Raw genomic sequence first — 19014 nt, forward strand, 5'->3', positions numbered from 1 at the left:
AAAAAAACCCTCTCAAAAAAAAAAAAAAGGTTAAAGAGGGCCAGTACCAGTGATTAAGGCACTGGATTCCTACATGGCCAACTACAGTTCAAGTACTGGATGCAGTCCCTTGAAAATCACAAATAATAAATGGAGGGACCAGCAGTTAGCGTAATGGCTATGTCACTGAACTCCCATGTAGTCGACTGCGGTTCGAGTCCCGGACCTGGTGACTCATGCTGGGCACATGTGTGCTCGCACGCGTGAGCCCAAGATCTCAAGAGGAGAAGGGATTGTGGTGTGGCCATACCCCCTTGGGGGTGAGAGTTCTCACTTTCTATATCTCTGTCTCTCTCTGTCTTTCTAGCGAGCACATGTGCCCTATAGCAAAAACCTCTCAAAAAATAAAAAAAAAGGATAAATGTTAAAAAAATGATTAAAGGATATATTGGGATTTTCCCTCACCTCAATCACCTTTATCCTGAAATGAAAACCATAATGGACTTAATTGATAAGCTTCTGCCATGTGTGTTCATCAAGATAAACTTTCAGGGGACCAGTAGGTAGTGTGGTGGTTAGGGCACTTTACTTCCATATGGCCGACCATGGTTTGAGTCCTAGACCTGGCAGCTTGCTTTCTCACTTTCCCTCCTCCCTTGCTCTGTTCAAATTAAAAAGTAATAATATAGATAAAATTAAATGATTACATTATACACACACACACACACACACACACACATATATGTTTTGTTTTCTTTTTTTTTTCTCCAGAACTTGAAGGGCAGGGGGCTGGCCCTATAGCTTTGTGATTAAAGGAGCTATATCTTGGACAGCTGACGATATGGTTCAAATCTCAATGTCGTTGCTTGAAAAACATACAAAGCATGTTTGTGAGTGTGCCAAAGATTTGTGTGTGACCATACTCCACTAGGGGAAGCTTCTCTCTCTGTCTCTCTAGTCAGCACATGCACCATCTGACAATTAAGAAACAAAAACAACTTGAAAGTTAGAAAAGGGGTCTGTGCGTTCCCATTACCTTTTTCCTCTAAAACTTCTGCCTCACATTCAGTTTCAGAAGCCAAGTAAGGAAGCAGGAAGAACAGCCTTCCCCAGGTTGCTCCCACTTCATTATGCTAGTTGTGCCTTCCGTGTTTAAAAAGAACTTGTTGGGGATAGGGCCAGCTGATGGTGTAGTGGTTGCATTGCTTGACTCCCACATGGTTGACAGTGGTTTGAGACCTGTATGCCCTGGCTTGAAAATCACACCAGGCACATACTTGTGTGAGTAACCAAGATTCCAGAAAGAATAGAGAAGCAATTGAGATGTAGCCATCCCCTGGGGAGGTGACTTCTCACCTTCCTTCATTTGTCTCTGCCTCTCTCTCTGGTGATCTCACGCACCCTATGGGAAAAAAAAAATTAAAAAAAAAAACAACTTGGCCAGTAGGTAGAGTGGAGGTTAAGGTGGCTGAGTCCCACACAGCCATAGTGGATTTGATGGTTCGAGTCTTGGACCCAGAGGCTTGAAAAATTACATCTGCATATATGCATGCATGCCCAAAATTCTAAAAGAAAAATGGAGAAGGAATTGCAGAGTGGCCATTCTCCCTGTCTTTCTGAGGCAGGCACACAGGCCCTAGGGTAACAAACAAACAAAAACTTGTTATTCTTTATCAAGACACTGAATTCCTTTTGAAATGATAATTTTCTCATTTTTATCACTCATTCACATTTAAGACACAGGTCTTTGGCACTCATAGTTTAAGTGCATTAAAATGCACTTATTAAGAATTTTGCCAGAGGCTGGCCCCGTGCTCAGTGGTTAAACTCTGTGTGTGGGATGCCAGATCCCACACAGCTCACAGCATTTCACACTCCAGCTCAGTACTGGGTATATGTGCATGCCCTCTGGCAAAAAAGAAAAAAAAAAACACAGAAAAAAGAATTCTGTTAGAGATACCTGCTTACACTAGTTATCTTATCCACACCTGAAACAGAGACTTCAGCAGATAAAAATACCAAAACTTACCCGATATAAGTCATTGTTTGTCAGGGAAAAGGGCAAGTTGGATACATACACAGTACTCTTACTAGGAGCCAATCCACCACTCATATCTAAAGAGAAAAACAAGCAAGCCTGTAAGCATCTAAACCTGATAGTCTTCATTCCAAGCAAAAACAATATTGGCAATCACTGAAGTAATTAAGCAAGATTTGTACATCTTCCTAATTTTTGCTAATACTATAGTTGGGTACCTTTGTAATTGTCTTAGTATTTTCCTCTGGTTGGCTCTAGGAGGAATTTCACATTTTTGACAATGCAAAGTTCTTTTGAATCACTAATTTTGCTTATTATTGCCAAATTAGGAAATGATTGATTATATTAGTAGGTTCAGTGTCTTGAAGGGATATTTACCAGTATGTACATACATAAGGTCTTCAGAAATTAATGGAAAACACGGAATATGAAAGGATTATACATGGATTTGAAAGATCTGTAATAGTTGCACCAAAATAACTCGTATTTTAATTCCATTTTTCCACGATCTTTTTGAAGTCTCCCTCATACATATTTATTCCCAAGTATAATCCGTATTTCACTATTACCCCTTATTTTATAAAGTCAGCAAATAATGAGCTTCAACCAAGTTCAAATGATTGGTTTAAAAAGCGTGTGTGGTGTGTCTAACAGATGGGGGTACGGACTGTATACGTTAGACGTTCGGGCGAGAACTGCGAATGTGGGCAAAGGTCAAGAGTGGCGGGAGTTAGGGGCAATTGTCGTGGCTTCCGGATCTGGGGAGCGGCCCGCTTCAGACGCAGCCGAAGAGGCGTTTACCTTCAGGTGGAGCGGACCCAGGAGGCTAAACGAGCGGAGTCCTCAGCTCAGCTGGGGGATCTTCCTCGCTCCTCGCGGCGGCCTTGGCATCACGGGTCGCGACAAGCCAGGCGCCCAGATGAAAAGCATAAGCAAGCAATGCCTCTTCCCGGCTCTCGTTAGACACGGCCCGGGGGCGGGCCCAGAGGCGGGCGGTACTGTCGCGTCATCACGCGCGCCGGAAGTGCCTGCCCGGGATCGCCCAGGCGACCGGACGACGACGTTTACGGGGTCTCCCGGCGGCCCAGAGTTGGTGAGCGCCTTTTACTTTTGCTACTGGGGGGGTGGGGCAGACGCGTGGGCTGCTACTCCCGCGTGGATGTTGCGGGCGTCTTCCGTGGGTGAACGTGGAGTCTCGTGCTGCGTTTGAATGGTGCTACAATTCTGCCCTTGCGGTTGAGGGTGGAGAGACGCAGTGGAGTCTACAGGTACGCATCTCTTTAGCGCCTTAATACACAGAAAAAAGACTGAGCTCGATAACTTTAGTGACTCGAGATCATTTAGGAAGTAGATAATTTTACTGAATGTGTTTGATGTGACCGTCTCGGAATAAGGCGCTTTAAGAGGCACCCAAAAAAGTGTAAAACAGGCCTTTTCCAGGGGAAGATCTCACTCAGATTAGTTGGGGAGGCAAGGCGACCTTAGAGAGAGTTGGATTCACAGAAATGAGTAATGTTAAATATCGGTGTGGGAAAACGTTGAATTCCTTGGCAACTGTTTTTTCTTTTTCCTATGAATCTATTAAGGCACTCACTGCTTTTTCTCTAAGAGCCTGGAACTGCCCATTCTTCCTACAACAAAATCAGAAAATGATGCAATGTAGTTAATACTTCTGCCCACCAGCACATACAGACCAGGCCTTTAACCGGTCCCGGGGAGCCTGTGTACCGGCAGCCTGGAACCCCAGAGCCTCTTCTGGAGCCGCCACAGTCAGTCCAGTTTGAAGCTGATGTCTTCTAGAGAGATGGAAATGCAGCCCAACCAAGGTGCAGCAGAATTTTGAGCGGTCAGAATGCCTCCAGATCCACCCAAGGGTCGCTGGGACTAATTCTCTTGGCAAACTTTTGGCCAGCCAAACCTGCCGTGCTTCACATCCCGGTGATCCTTGGTTACCGTCGGAGATGTAAGCGTTTTGGTAGTCTATGCTGTACTCTCATCCCCACGGTGCTTTGTGCTTCTTCCCCCTTGATATGAGCTATTGCCGTTTCTTCTTTTCTTCCCCATTTCACCCTTTAGCACCCCAACTTTGCTCTCTGAAACCCCTGTTTTTCACTTACTTTACATATTCAATCTTTTTTACTGAAATTCTTCATCTTACCACCTAAACAGACCCATGGCTTTTTTCTGCCAGCTGTTTCACTTGAGCCATTTCTCTGACTACATTTAAAGTTGAGCATAGTTTCTGGCTAAATTTAATCTATTTCATTTCCTCCGTTTATCTCCTCAGTGTCTTTGCAAAGGCTCTTTGCTCTGTATGGGACAAGGTATTTCTCTGTCCCCTCCTGCCTTTTGGATAACTCCTAGTCCAGCTAAAGATCTGAGTTAGGCACCACTCTACTTGAGGGGTATTTCTGTAGAAATAGGTATCCTTGCTTTGTGCTCTTATCTGCCCTCCTTTTCCCTCATAGTACTTACCACATTGCTTGTCTCTGCCTTCCCTACTAAGCTAAGGTGTGGAGCAGTGATTGTGGTTGCCTTACTTATCTTAGTAACATCTGGGTCTCATTCAGTTTCTGGCACATAACAGGCAGTCCTATTTCTTGAATGATTGTAGGTGTTGAATGCAGCTTCAGAAGTCAGGCATTACCATTAGTGAGTAAGTAAGTGGTTAGCTGCTACTTGGCTATAACTGATGGTGGCTATGTTCGAATATAATCCCAGAACATCTAATATTTCAGAACATCTCTTTTTTTTTTTTCCCAAGAAAAGTTGAAAATACAGTATTTTAATGTGATATCTTTCAGTTTTTAAATATTGTCAGTGGAATAAAATTTTGTTCAGAAGACCCACCGGCAAAATACAAATCACATGTGACCTATCAGTTACCAGTTTGGAATCTTTTTTTTTTTTTAAATTAATTATTTAATTTTATTTATTCATTCTTTTTTTAAAATAGAGGTTTTTGCTATAGGGCATGTGTGTTCACCAGAAAGATAGAGACAGAAAGTGAGAAATCACCCCCCCGGGGGGATGGCCACACGACAATCCCTTCTCTCGGGATCCTGGGCACTTGCACACATGGGCACAGCATGAGTTTAAGCCACCGGGTCCGGGACTAAAACCACAGTCAACTACATGGGAGTTCAGTGACATGGCCATTACGCTAACTACTGGTCCCTATTCATTTATTTTTAAATTTTATCAGAGAGTGAGAGAGGGAAAGTGAGAAAGCAAGCCACCAGGTCTGGGACTTGAACTGTGGTCGGCCATGTGGGAATGTACAGCACCTTAATCACCATGCCACCTTCTGGTCCCTGGAATCTATTTTTAAGTGTTGTAGGATTCATATAAAGGGCTTTGGGAAGAATAATAGATTTTGAGATGGGCTTAGATGAGTGGTTGGAAGTTGAATGAGAGAATGAAAAAGGTATTTCAGAGCTTGGAAATGAACTCTACTCCAGGGTATTGTGTGCTACGCCTTCTATGGCACAATGAGGAAGCTGACGTGAAGGATGCTTTTGAAGAAAATAAGAGGTTAGGTGAGATGATGGAGGCATGTGGAGGATAGAGGCATTTGAGTTTATTATGGCTAAATAATAAACCATTTGGATTCTTGGTTGGAGAAAATTCACATTATGAATATGCATTAATAGTTAATTGAGTTTTTTTTTAAGGGTAAAATCAATTAAACCCTTTTTTTTTTTGAGAGGTTTTCACTATAGGGTATGTGCGCTCGCCAGACAGACAGAGACAGACAGAAAGCGAGAAATCACCCCCCAGGGGGATGGCCACGCCGCAATCCCTTCTCTGTTCTCCTCTCAGGATCTTGGGCATGCACACACACGCGCCTGGCGTGAGTTTTAAGCCACCGGGTCCGCGACGCAATCCGCAGTTGACTACGTGGGAGTGCAGCGACATAGCCATTACACTAACTGCTGGTCCCAAAACCTTTTTTTAAAAAAAAATATTTAGTTTTATTATTTTTAATTTGCTATAGTGCACATTCACTCACCTGAGACAGACAAAAATTTAGAAAGCAAGCTGTCAGATCTGGGACTCAAACTGTGGTCCGCCCTGTGGGAGTCCAGTGCCTTGATCCCCATGCCACCTGTTGGCCCCAAAAATCAGTTAAAAACTTAAAATTCCCCCAGATGTAAAGTGATAAGATTTTATTTGTAAATATTATCCACCTGGCATTTTTGTCTACCCGTGTAATTCCAGTTAATTGATCACTTACAATGGATAATCAAGAATCTCCTAAGTATTTGTTAAAGAAGTATCTTAACAGCTTTCAGAATTCAAGTGACATTTTTTTTTTTTTTGAAGAGGTTTTTGATATAGGGGACGTGCACTCACCAGAAAGAGAGAGAGAGAGAAAGTGAGAAATCAAACTGATGGCCACGCCGCAATCCCTTCTCCTCCATTCTCCTCTCGGGATCTTGGGCACTCATGCACACGCCCCCGGCGTCAGTTTAAGCCACCAGATCCGGGACTCAAACCGCAGTTGACTGCATGGGAGTTCAGCAACATAGCCATTATGCCAACTGCTCGTCCCTCAAGTGACTTCTGAAACTAGTGGAGAATGTTGTACTTTAAAAATTCTGTTATGTGGCTCATTATAGAAGCAATCAGTATTCTTTTTGTTCCTAATCCATTTGTATACTGCCAGGTACATCTTTGGCATAATCATTTTTTCTCCTTTCACCTTATTCCCTGGCTGAAGAGCCTGCATTGGACACTTTCTTTAGCATTTTGCCTTCATTACACTTAATATTCTGAAATCTGTTCTGTTTTATTCCTTTTGTGAAGCAATGCAATAATGGTAGGAAGATCTTGAGTCTTAAAGTTCTACAGGCCTGGGGACCAGCAGATGGCATAATGGTTACATCACTAGGCTCCTATGTATTTGACTGTGGTTCGAGTCCCAGACCCAGCAGCTTAAAATTCCCACCAGATCCATGTGTGTGCGTGCCACCCGCCAGCTCCGGGACTCAAACCGCAGTTGACTGCATGGGAGTTCAGCAACATAGCCATTATGCCAACTGCTCGTCCCTCAAGTGACTTCTGAAACTAGTGGAGAATGTTGTACTTTAAAAATTCTGTTATGTGGCTCATTATAGAAGCAATCAGTATTCTTTTTGTTCCTAATCCATTTGTATACTGCCAGGTACATCTTTGGCATAATCATTTTTTCTCCTTTCACCTTATTCCCTGGCTGAAGAGCCTGCATTGGACACTTTCTTTAGCATTTTGCCTTCATTGCACTTAATATTCTGAAATCTGTTCTGTTTTATTCCTTTTGTGAAGCAATGCAATAATGGTAGGAAGATCTTGAGTCTTAAAGTTCTACAGGCCTGGGGACCAGCAGATGGCATAATGGTTACATCACTAGGCTCCTATGTATTTGACTGTGGTTCGAGTCCCAGACCCAGCAGCTTAAAATTCCCACCAGATCCATGTGTGTGCGTGCCCAAAATCCCATGAAGACAATGGAGAAGGTATTGTGCTGTGGCCATACCCTTTGAGGGTGATATCTCACTTTCTGTACGTATCTCTGGTGAGTGAACATGCTCTATAGCAAAAATCTTACAAAAAAAAAAAACGTTCTGCCATACTCCATTAGCTTTAGGACTTAAGCTCTTCAGAACTAGCTTTTTTATTTTGGAGAGGTTTTTGCTATAGGGCGTGTGCGCTCGCCAAAAAGACAGAGAGAGACAAACAGAAAGTGAGAAATCACCCCCCAGGGGGGATGGCCACGCCGCATTCCCTTCTCCTCCATTCTCCTCTCGGGATCTTGGGCATGCACACACACACACCTGGCATGAGTTCAAGCCACTGGGTCCAGGACACGAACTGCGGTTGACTACATGGGAGTCCAGCGACATAGCCATTATGCTAATTGCTGGTCTCAGAACTTGCATGTTTTTATGTGAACTATGAAGAATAGTAACTCTTTCATTAGCATTGTGGGCATAAAGAGTTTACACCTTTTATAAGGTTATTCCACAAATTCTTGCAATTCGAATCTTCTATCATGGTCAATTTTACCAACTGCTGGTCCCCTCTTTAAAAGTTCTTTAGGGCTGGCAGGTGGCATGGCAGTTAGGGGCACTGGACTCCCACGTGGCCGACTGCTGTTCGAGTCTTGGACTTGGAGGCTTGCTTTCTCTCACTCTCTATCTCTCTCCCCTCTCTGGTCAAATTAAATAAATAAAGTAATTCTTTTTTTTTTTTTTTTAAAAAAAAAGCTCTTTAGATGATTCTAATGTGCAACCATTGTTGAGAATCATTGTTTTAATGAAGAGAGGGAAAGCGAGAAGACACACACACACACACACCCCACCCTGTGAGGCATGTTATGCCGCAATCTGTTCTCCATTTCTCGTTCCTTTTCCAGATTTTGGGCATGCACGTACATGCTCCCAGCGTAAATTTTAAGCCACCAGGTTTGGAACTTGGTCTACTATGTGGGAATCCAACAACGTAATCATTAAGCCATATGCTGGTCCTGAATTCTGGGAAATGTCTTTTGAGCTCCATTGTCTGGTGATTAAGGGAATTGAATTCCACGTGGGCCTCTGTGGTTTGAATCTAGCTCCACTGATTTGAGGAACAGTTCAGCGTTTGCATGTGCCCAAAGTTCTCAAAGGATAGAGAAACGGAGAAAGGACTGTGCATTACCATGCCCCATTGGGGAGTGCTTTCTCCCTTTCTCTTACATACTCTTGTCTCAGGTGAGCTTCTGTGCCCTCTGGCAGTTAAAAAAAAGGCATCATGTGAGCCGAATCTTGAAGGTAGCGTGCAAGGGTAGAGCAGATAAGTAGAAGAATGTTATTCTAGGCAAAGGGGGAACCACGTGCCATGATGTGGTGTTGAAAAACACTCACTTTGGGATAAAGCAAGTTGTCTGAAATGTTTCGTGGCTCTGGTGATTTTGGGGGAGTTGGTAGGAGGTGAAGTTGGAAAGATAGGAGCGAGATTATAAAGGTCTTTTTTTATCTTTTTTTTTTTTTTAAGAGATTTTTGCTGTAGGGTACATGCGCTCACTGGAGAGACAGAAAGATGGAAAGTGAGAAATCACCCCCCAGGGAGGATGGCCACACTGCAATCCCTTTGCCTCTATTCTCCTCTCGGGATTTTGGGCACGTGTGCTCAGTTGAGTTATAGGCTGCTGAGTCCAGGACTCAAACCATGGTTGAGTGCGTGGGAGTCCAGCAACATAACTATTATGCCATCTGCTGGTTCCTGTAAAGATTTTTTTAAGTTGAGGATATGAGGACCCACTGAGATTTTTTTTTTTTAATTGGCTGTCTAGTTAGAGTGAACACCCTACCTACAGTTACAAAGTACACTGTATAAGTGTAAGTATAAATATTATGTAAGGCTACTTATACTATTAGGAAGTCTAATGGGCAGATTTAGAAGGTTGGGGCACAGATATTGGTAGCAAAGATAAGAATGTGTACATACATATGCTTTATTGAGGTGACAGTAATAACGATTTAGTGAATAGCTAGATATGGAAAGTTTGTGGTTTCATATTACTCAGGTTTCTGATTTGGGCCTTTGGGTACTTGGTGGTGTCATTGAACAATCAGGGAAGACAGGAGATAAAGTGATTTCTGAGAAGTATGAAATATTTTGGCATGTTGAATTGGAGGAGACTGGGACATTCTCTCTCTCTCTCTGGAAAGGTTTTTCCTATAGGACACGTGTGCTTGCTAGAAAGACAGAGAGAGGCAGAGAGACAAAGTGAGAAATCACCCCTTAGGGGAGATGGCCATGCCGCAATCCCTTCTCTTCCATTCTCCTCTTGGGATCTTGGGCACGCACGCACATGTGCCCGGTGTGAATTTAAGCCACCAGGTCTGGAACTTGAACTGCAGTCGACTACATGGGAATCCAGGGACTTAGCCATTACACCAGCTACTGGTCCCAAGACTGGGACATTATCTTGAAAGGAGTAAGGATGGAGATGGAGATGAATATGTGGGAATCATTTATTTAGAGGGAATATTTTCTCAGCCTCAGTAAATTGACCCTGAATACTGAACACATACTTGGTGCAAATTGTTTTAGGTGTTCGTTGTTAATATTAACTATCCCTGCTTTCATATGGTTCAAATTCTTATCAGTAGTACAGAGGGACTGATAATATGCAGTAACTGTGTATAGTATATAGTATCTTAGATGACTAGTGCTATAAAAAGTAGCAGGATTGAGCAAGCTGATAGTTAAGTGGAATTATGACAACATTTAGAAGATAACATTGAAAGATGAAGTCGTTTACTGTACAGACATCTGAAGAACATTTTAAATGAAGAATGAGCAGTGCCAAGGCCTACTCTTCTACAGTATGAGGTCAGATGTGACTTTTCAATAATCATTGTTGACTATCAGAATAGATATTCTGTGAATATAGAAAGTGAGAGGAATCAGTTTGAGGAGGAGGGAGAGTTATTTATTCTGAGTATATTTAATAATGGAAGCAGACTAGCCCAAAATGCCAACTTACTCTTCAGCCTGAGCTGCTTCTATAACCAATTGGGATAAAATGAAAAGACAAAAAAAAAAAAAAAAAAAATTCAGCCTGACATGGAGTTCAAATGTGAGTGGTTTAACAGAACGATATTGACTGTGACTTTGTCTTCTTAATTTCCTGGCCAGCTTTCCTTTAGAGTATAACTTCTACCTGTCCTCTCTGCCTCAGTTGAAGTTAACAGTGATTAGGTAACTCAATGGCATGCTCTGCTCTAAGAAAGCCTTATTTTCTTTTTGGAATGAAACATCCTGTGACAGTGTATTATATATGTTATCCTAATTGAATGTGACATAAGAGAATAAGATTTTTATAACCCAGAACCAGTTAGCAGCACACTTCTAAATCAAGTGTGCATTCTCCAGACTGAATTCTATCCATAATTCTGTTCTCTGCCTAATTGTGATGTAGAGGGCCCTTCTGTTTTTCTGTTGTGTTCTTCAGTTTACATATCCTCCTGGTAGAGGAATTTACTAGATTTTTTTTGAGATTCCATTAATGTAAGAAAACTTGGTGAAGTGATGAAATGCTTAGTAGCATGATCATTAGCTGGGATGCTAGACTTAGCTGTTTTTAAATTCTTTGAAAATTACAAGGTGCTCTTTCATTTTAAGGTAATACTGACATATTCTTTCCCCTAACAACTCCACAGTACTTTCATCACCATGTCTTCTTCTCATACCTGTTTTTTTGTTTCATTATCTTAATTCAAGATCCAATTCTAGACCCTTCTTCTTCCCCTTTTTTGGAGAGCAATTTTTGCTATGGGGCACATGCACCCTAGAGAGACAGAGAGAAATCACCACCAGGGGGGATGGCCATGCTGCAATTCCTTTACCTCCATTCTCCACTTGGGGTTTTGGGCACGCATGTACATGTGCCCGGTGTGAGTTTTAAGCCATCAGGTCCAGGACTTGAATTGGAGTTGACTATGTAGGAATCCAGCAACATAACCATTATGGCATTGACTGGTTCCAAGACCTATCTTCTTTACAGTCCAGTATGCAGAGTCTTCATGAAATGCCATGGGAAAATACCTATTATGAAAAAACTGTACATGGATTTTAATTTTTTGGCACCAAAATAAACATTATTATTATTTTTTAATGTGCTAAAGGGTGCATGCATTTGTTGGAGAGAGAACAACAAGAAGTGAGAAAGAACCCCCATTTGGGATGGTCATGCTGTAATCCCTTTGCCATAATATCTCCTTTTGGAATTTTGGGTCTATACGCACACGTGCCTGGTGTGTTTTTCAAGCTGCATAGTCTGCCATGTGGAATCCGGCCACCATAACCACCATGCCCACTGAACTCGAACTTTGATTTAATTTTTTCGTAACTTTTTGAAGTCTCATTGTATTCTTTTGTAGTTTATCATCAAACTGTATATAAAATTACATATGGAAACTTTTTTATTTGTATTCCTGTCTTCCTCGATTGAGTTATAGATTGTTTTTAATTACCTGAGGATTCTGTGTCACCATGCATGAAATCAAGCGAGAAAGCAAGTGAATAAGCATGTGCACCCTCCCAAGAGGGTGTGGTTGTGCCACATATTTTTTTTCTTCATTTCTCTCTCCCATCAAGATTATGGGCACACATGTACATGTGCCTGGTGTGTTTTTTAATTTCTGGGACTGGGATTCAAACTGCAGTAGGCCACGTGGGATCCACCCCCAATGCACAGTGCTTAATCACTGCACTGTGGGACTAGACCTGTAGACTGCTTACAGAAGAAAGAGTAGTAATTGGCATGGGGCCGCACCAGATTTTTTATTAGTAAATGCTAATTATCACTATAGTAAGCCCTATTGAATTTGACCATTATATTCTATTTTTATAGTCTTCTAATAATATATAGTAATTTAGGTAACAGTAAACATTACATTTAAGTAATTTGTGTAAGAACAGTAGGTTTGGGGGCTGTCAGGTGTCACGGTGGCTAAGAGCGCTGGACTCGCACATGGCCAACCACCTGGTGGCTTGCTTTCTCACTTTTCCTCCCTCTCACTCTGTCCCTCTCTGCTCAAATTAAAGTAAATAAATAAAATAGTTCTTTAAAAAAAAATTTAAAAAAGTAGGTAGATATGACAGTAGTACACTTTAAGAAGTCAATTCTGAGCCAGCATGATTCAGCAGTAATGTACTAATGAAGAGAAACCAGATTCTACATCGTGTCCCTGGTTCAAATCCCCAGCCCTCTCAGCTTGAAACATGCTGGACACATGCCCAGGATTGAGGGACTGGAGGAAGGGGTTTGTAGGAGAACCAGATCCTGTGGAGGGCTCTCAGCTGTCTTGTCTTTCTGTGTCTCTTGCTGTCATGTGTGTGTACATGTACTCCATTATGAATACAGAAAACAAAACTGAATTCCCACAGATTATGTAAGGGTATTCAGTATTTTAGTGTGCTTACTAGTTAGATATAATTTTTTTAAATGAAGTAATTGATTACATGGATTCTTTATAGCCTAATGTCAATATTTAAATACTGTGTTTACAGAAACTCAAACAATTATTGTAAAGGAAGCTAATTTCCGGACCAGCAGTTAGCGTAATGGCTATGTCACTGGACTCCCACATAGTTGACCACAGTTCACATCCTGGACCCGGTGGCTTAAAACTCACGCTAGGCACGTGTGCGTGCGTGCCCAAGATCCAGAGAGGAGAATGGAGGAGAAGGGATTGCGGCGTGGCCACCACCACCACCTCCTGGGGTGGGGGTGATTTCTCGCTTTCTGTCTCTCTCTGTCTCTGGTGAGCGCATGTGCCCTATGGCAAAAACCTCTCCAAAAAAAAAAAAAAGAAACTAATTTCCTTTTATGTAATTATTCACTATGTACAATAATTGGACGTTTAAACTCTTTAAAGAGTATTAGCTTTTTTTTAAAAAAAAAAAAAAGTATTAGCTTTTTAAAGTAAATGAAATTTATTTAGTAAATATTTTCACTTAAAACTGATATTTATAGTTCTTTGTAAGGTAGATACTCCACTGAAGCTTCATCAGATATAGAGTCAAATGTACAAGATTGTTATAGGAGTAACTATAGGAGTTGAAATTGTATTATCATAACTGTAATGTAACTTCTGGCTATTGCACGGATACTGAGTTTTCCTAGTAGAAGTTAAATTCAGTGTACAGATTGATACCCTGCAGAAATAATTGTTATATTTAGCATATTCAGTAAAACTTATGTGTGGTACCAGCGGATGGCGTAATGGTTATATCACTGGACTCCCATGTAGTCTACTATGGTGTGAGTCCCAGACCCAGTGGCTTAAAACTCACGCCTGGCGGGCGTGTATGTGTGCCTAAGATCCTGAGAGGAGAATGGAGGGGAAGGGATTGCTATATGGCCATCCCTCCTGGAAGGTAATTTCTTGCTTTCTGTCTTTCTGTCTCTCTGGCAAGTATACACACCCTATAGCAAAAATCTCTCTCTCACAATAAATAAAAACAAAAGCAAACTTATCATGTGGTTGGGAGTTTGATGTCACATAAATTTATGTTTTTTTTTTTAGTTTTAATTTATTTTTAATAATTATTTAACTTTATTTTACATTATTTCAGTTTGACTAGAGAGGGACAGAGTGAGAGGGAGAGCCAGAGAGAGAGAGTGAGAGGGAAAGTGAGAAAGCTAGCCTGCCAGATCTGGGACTTGAACTGTAGTTGACCATGTGGGAATCCAGCGTCCTTAACCACCACACCACCTGCTGCCTTCCCTATTTATTTATTTATTTATTTGAGAGATTTTTACTATAGGCTGTGTGCACTCTCCAGAGAGACAGAGACAGACTGAAAGTAAGAAATCACCCCCATGGGGGGTGGCCATGCTGTAATCCCTTCTCTATTCTCCTCTTGGGATTTTGGACACGCACAACACACACACTTGCGTCCGATCTGAGTTTTAAGCTACCAGGTCTGGGACTTGAACTGTGGTCGACTACGTGAGAGTCCAGCAACGTAACCATTACTCTATCTGCCTGTCCCTTTTCTTTTCTTTTCTTTTCTTTTTTTTTTAAGGTTTTTTTAAGGGTGCATGTGCTTACCAGACAGAGACTGAAGGAACGTTAGAAATCACATTCCAGTGGGGTTGGCCACTCCACAGTCCCTTCTCCATTCTTCTTTTAGGATTTTGGGCACACAAACACGCACCTGGCATGATTTTCAAGCCAACGGGTCTGAGACTTGAACTGCATTGGACCATGTGGGAGTCTAGCGTCTTTTTTTTTTTTTAATATTTATTAAATTTTATTTATTCATTTATTTATTTTAATTTGACCAGGGAGAGACACAGAGAATGAGAGAAAGGGAAAGTCAGAAAGCAAGCCACCAGGTCCCAGACTTGAACTTTGGTTGGCCATGTGGGAGTGTCCAGCACCTTAACCACCATGCCACCTGTTGTTCCCCAGGAGTCTAATGTCTTAACCACACCACCTCCTGACCTCAAATTTATGTCTTTTCAATTGCCAGATGGTAGACACTCATTGGAGGTAGAGGTGTGGGGCTGAAGAGGTCGGGGGCGTGAGAGAGAAAGCAGTTATACCACAATTCTCTTTGCTCTGTTTCTCTCTCAGGATATTAGATATGCATGCACATAAATCCAGCACATTTTTTCAAGTCACTGGAGTCAGGATTCAAACTGCTGTCAGCCATCCGGGGTCTGGCATCCCATGCATATAGCTTAACCACACTTCTCTATGGGAGAAGGCCAGTGTTTTGTGTTTTTTTCTTTCTTTTTTTTTTTTTTTAATAATTTACTGTTGTAAAATATACATTATCAATTTTACTATTTTAACCATCTTATAGGAGTAATTTGGTAGCATTAAGTGCATTCTTATTGTTTGCAATCATTACTCAGCATCAATCTCCAGAACTTTTCACGTTTTCTTAAACTGAAGCTATAGAATTAAACACTAACTCCCCATCTGACAAATTTAGCTGAAGGCTTTTTTTCCTTCCTTCTCAGGATTTTAGCTCTCTGATGTATTTGTTCATATGTAGCTCTTTTACAATTGAATGTAATTGGTTTCTTGTCTCTTAATGATGTATATTCTAGACAGTGCTATTTTGAACTATGTGATTTTATTTCTATGTTTTGCTTTGTTCTAGCTTCTTTATTTCCAATTGCTAGGTTTTATAAAAGTTACATAATTTTATTTTTGTTGCTACTTTTTTTTTAGTTTTTGTGAATTATAGATTAATTAAAATATTTAGAGATAATTGTCAGTAACATTCTGTCATTTGTCTTCCAAACTGCCAGGCAGAAAATTGCAACTAGATCAGAAGTGACCTAGAAATATGGTCTTATTTCTGCCGTCTACTAGTGAGGCACTTCGCAAAATCTCTGTGACCAATTAGGTGAGCTTGATCTTTGTAATATGTAGAGCTACTCTTTTGTCCTTTAAATTTTGTGTAAAGAGGTAGAGCTGTAGGCTTGATTAAGTTTAAGTTTTATCTTTCAAGGGAAGAGTTTCATAGATCTGTAATTTTTATCATGCATTCCACATTTCCTGTTTTTTGTTTTGTTTCTTCATTTTACTGAATTTTGCTCAGTTACACTTCATACATTTTACTGAACTTTGCTCAGTTACACATGTGTGTGTATTTTTTTAAAGAGGTTTTTGCCTTAGAGTGTTTGTACTCCCCAGAAAGAGAGGGAAATTGAGAAATCAACCCCTAGAGGGATGGCCACACTGCACACCCTTATCTCTTCTCCTGGGATCTTGGGCACATGCACACACATGTGCCTGGCATGATTTTCAAGCCACCAGGTCTGGGACTCAAACCGTGGTCAGCCATGTTGGAGTCTAGCAATGTAACTGCTACACCATCTGCTTGTTCCCTATTCATATAGTTTTGGTTGAGGTTTATTGTCTTAGGGCGTGTGCGCTTTTGTGGGTGGTTGGGTATGGGAGAAAGTGAAAGGGAAAGTGAGAACCCTCCCTCCCAGGGTGCTGACCTCACACAATCCCTTCTTCTATTCCCTTCCTGGGATTTTGCGCATGCACACACATGTGTGAGTTTCAAACCACTGGTTCTGGGACTCTCACCGTGTTAGACCATGTGGGAGTCCAGTGATGTAATCACTACACTACCTGCTCCCTGGGGGAAGTTATTAAAAGGTTTTTTAAATTCAAACTTTTATCTAATCAGCTTAACATCCTTCGATGATTTAAAATGATTATTGACTTAATTTTTGGATCATTTTTGAACATTAGATTTTTTTTTTTTACCAAATACATATTAGGCATTTTGAAATAAAGGATGTCAGATTTATTTCATTTAAATTATGAGATTTCTTAAAGCTAGTGTCCTTAATATTGTAGCTAAAAGTGACTTCTCACATCTTGCATTCTTCAGAGAGAAAAATAAGACATTCCCTCCCCAGCTCTCAATTTGGCAAAATTAGGAGTATAGTTCTCTTACTGTGATTTTGTTATTATGAAATGTGGGTGGCCTATGGTGGTCAAAATAATATCTTCTATTTTCAGAGTTGTTTTAAGCGAGTTTGGCTTATTGCCTATATTTTTATTTTGAGAGTTTTATTTATACAAAAAAATGAAGATTTAGTTATTCTCTGTTTATTGGTTTATACAGACACAAATTCTTATGTCTGTACTTTTTCCCCCATCCTACAGGAGATTGTTGAAAACTTTAAATTTCATTCCTGAAAGGACTCAAGTAAGTATAGTATGGTAGTATTTAGTATAATAGTTATTCTTACTTTTTTTTTTTTTGTCGGAAACCAATGAAGTCCAACAGTATTATAAGTAGTTAAACTATTTAGTATTCCTTTATAACAATAGAGTTAATTTTTTCTCACTAATTATAAAACTCTTATTTTTACTTATGTTCTCCTTTAATTAATTTAATGATTTTTACCATCATTTGACATATTATGCTGATTGAATGATTTTGAAGAACTTTAAAAACAGTTACATATATTTGCACCCTGCCTTTTTATTTTCCATGCATGGTAATGTAGTCTACATATTAATTTGCCATGGCTTTTCTTTGTTTAGCAGTATTTTTGGACAGTGTTTTCATATTCTTACCTATAGGGTTATTTTTCTTTGAAATGGTTTATGTAATATTCCTGCATATGAATGTAGAAGAATTTATTTAATCTGTACTCTCTTATGGATATTTTAGATTGTTTTCAGTCTTCACTATGCTAGTATGCAAGCATACTTAGAAGTAGAATTTCCAAGTTAAAGCATATGTGCATTTTCAAGAAGAAAAACAAAAGGTGCAACTTTAATCAATCATTTCCTGAGCAGGTGCGAGAGACAGAAAGAGATACACATGCACACACAGCACCTCCAACGAGGTCCTGGCACTGTCATCCATCCTCAGCCTTAACTGGCCCTCAATCATGAGCAAGTGTGTGCCCAGCATATTCAGGGAGGTCTCTGTGCTTGTGTTGAGAACCTACCCATGTGAGATTACCTCACAGTATATAACGTTTTACCCCCACGCCACCATCTGTCCCCTAGGTTGAAAATGTTGATAGCACTGAATTGTTCTCAGTCTGTGCTGCATTATACTTCAGTAACGTGCAATCCTTGCTTTCCTTATTCTCATCAAAACAATCTGATTTTTGCAGAGCTTTTGGGTGAAAACTAGTACTGTATTATATGACTTCAATTTTTATCTTTATTTTGGAGGAAGTTGAACATAATTTTTAAACTTTTAGTTTTTGCTATAGGGTATGTGTATTCATTGGAGAGAGACAGAAATCACTTCCTAGTAAAGATGGCTACCCTACAATCCTTTCTCCCAGGATTTTGGATATGTCACATACACAAGTGGTATGTTTTTTCTTTTTTAAGCTGCCAGGTCTAGAATTTCTACCATGACGTCCATCATGTGGGATCCAGCTGCCTTAACCACCATGCCATTGGCTAGCCTCTCCTTTCAAAAGATTTTAAGCACTGTTTGTATTTGTTTTTTTGTGTGTGAACCCATGCCGTGTTTTTCTGGGTTGTTGACTATCATCAATTTGATTTTAATTAATTGTGGTTGCTATTCATCTGTATTGTATCTTAAATAGGGTAAAATCTAACTCCTTAGCCTTTGATGGTTTCAGTAACGGTAGAAGAATAGTAATATTGACAATTTTTTTCCTTTCAAACTTCCATCAATTCTTATACCTACAAGACTGGTTGCTTTGAATGATACATTATTAATGATGGTTGATTATAGACTGAGACTTTTCTGAAATGTACATATAACTTAAAAACTAAATTTTAGAGGGCCAGTGGGTGGTGTGGTGGTTGGAATACTGGACTCACATGACTGACTGTGGTTTGCGTCCTGGATCTGGCAGCTTGCTTTCTCACATTCCCTCCCTGTGCCTGTCTCTAGTGAGCACATGTACCCTGTAGCATAAATTTAAAAATGATAATAAATAAGATTAAATATTTTCCTTTTTGAGAGAGATTTTTGCTATA

At 40.4% G+C, this 19014-nt stretch overlaps 2 protein-coding genes across 12 annotated transcripts in view; one reads left to right on the forward strand and one right to left on the reverse strand.

Moving 5' to 3' along the window:
• The window catches only part of ZCRB1 (zinc finger CCHC-type and RNA binding motif containing 1), a 12837-nt gene extending 9829 nt beyond the window's left edge, over positions 1–3008 (reverse strand). For 2 of the 3 annotated variants that reach the window (XM_006168540.3, XM_014584213.2), the window contains exons 1-2: positions 2009–2094; positions 1336–1381 (exon numbers count right to left, since the gene is read on the reverse strand). Coding sequence is in view for 1 of the 3 variants with exons in the window: in XM_006168538.3 (XP_006168600.1) it covers positions 2009–2092 (84 nt within the window). In the remaining 2 variants the exon portion in view is untranslated. Of the gene's footprint in view, positions 1–1335; positions 1382–2008; positions 2095–2818 lie in introns of those variants that run through there. The other variant, XM_006168538.3, reaches the window with a different exon arrangement.
• A 28-nt stretch (positions 3009–3036) lies between these two features.
• PPHLN1 (periphilin 1) overlaps positions 3037–19014 on the forward strand; it is a 119838-nt gene continuing 103860 nt past the window's right edge. For 4 of the 9 annotated variants that reach the window (XM_006168542.3, XM_014584209.2, XM_014584210.2 and 1 more), the window contains exons 1-3: positions 3037–3110; positions 15822–15919; positions 17200–17242. In XM_006168542.3, the coding sequence (XP_006168604.1) occupies position 17242 (1 nt within the window). In that variant the 5' untranslated portion in view covers positions 3037–3110; positions 15822–15919; positions 17200–17241. The other 5 variants (XM_027768331.1, XM_006168541.3, XM_006168546.3 and 2 more) reach the window with 5 other exon arrangements.

The sequence above is a fragment of the Tupaia chinensis genome, unplaced genomic scaffold (genome assembly GCF_000334495.1).
Source record: "Tupaia chinensis unplaced genomic scaffold, TupChi_1.0 Scaffold145870_1, whole genome shotgun sequence".
Taxonomy (NCBI): Eukaryota; Metazoa; Chordata; class Mammalia; order Scandentia; family Tupaiidae; genus Tupaia; species Tupaia belangeri.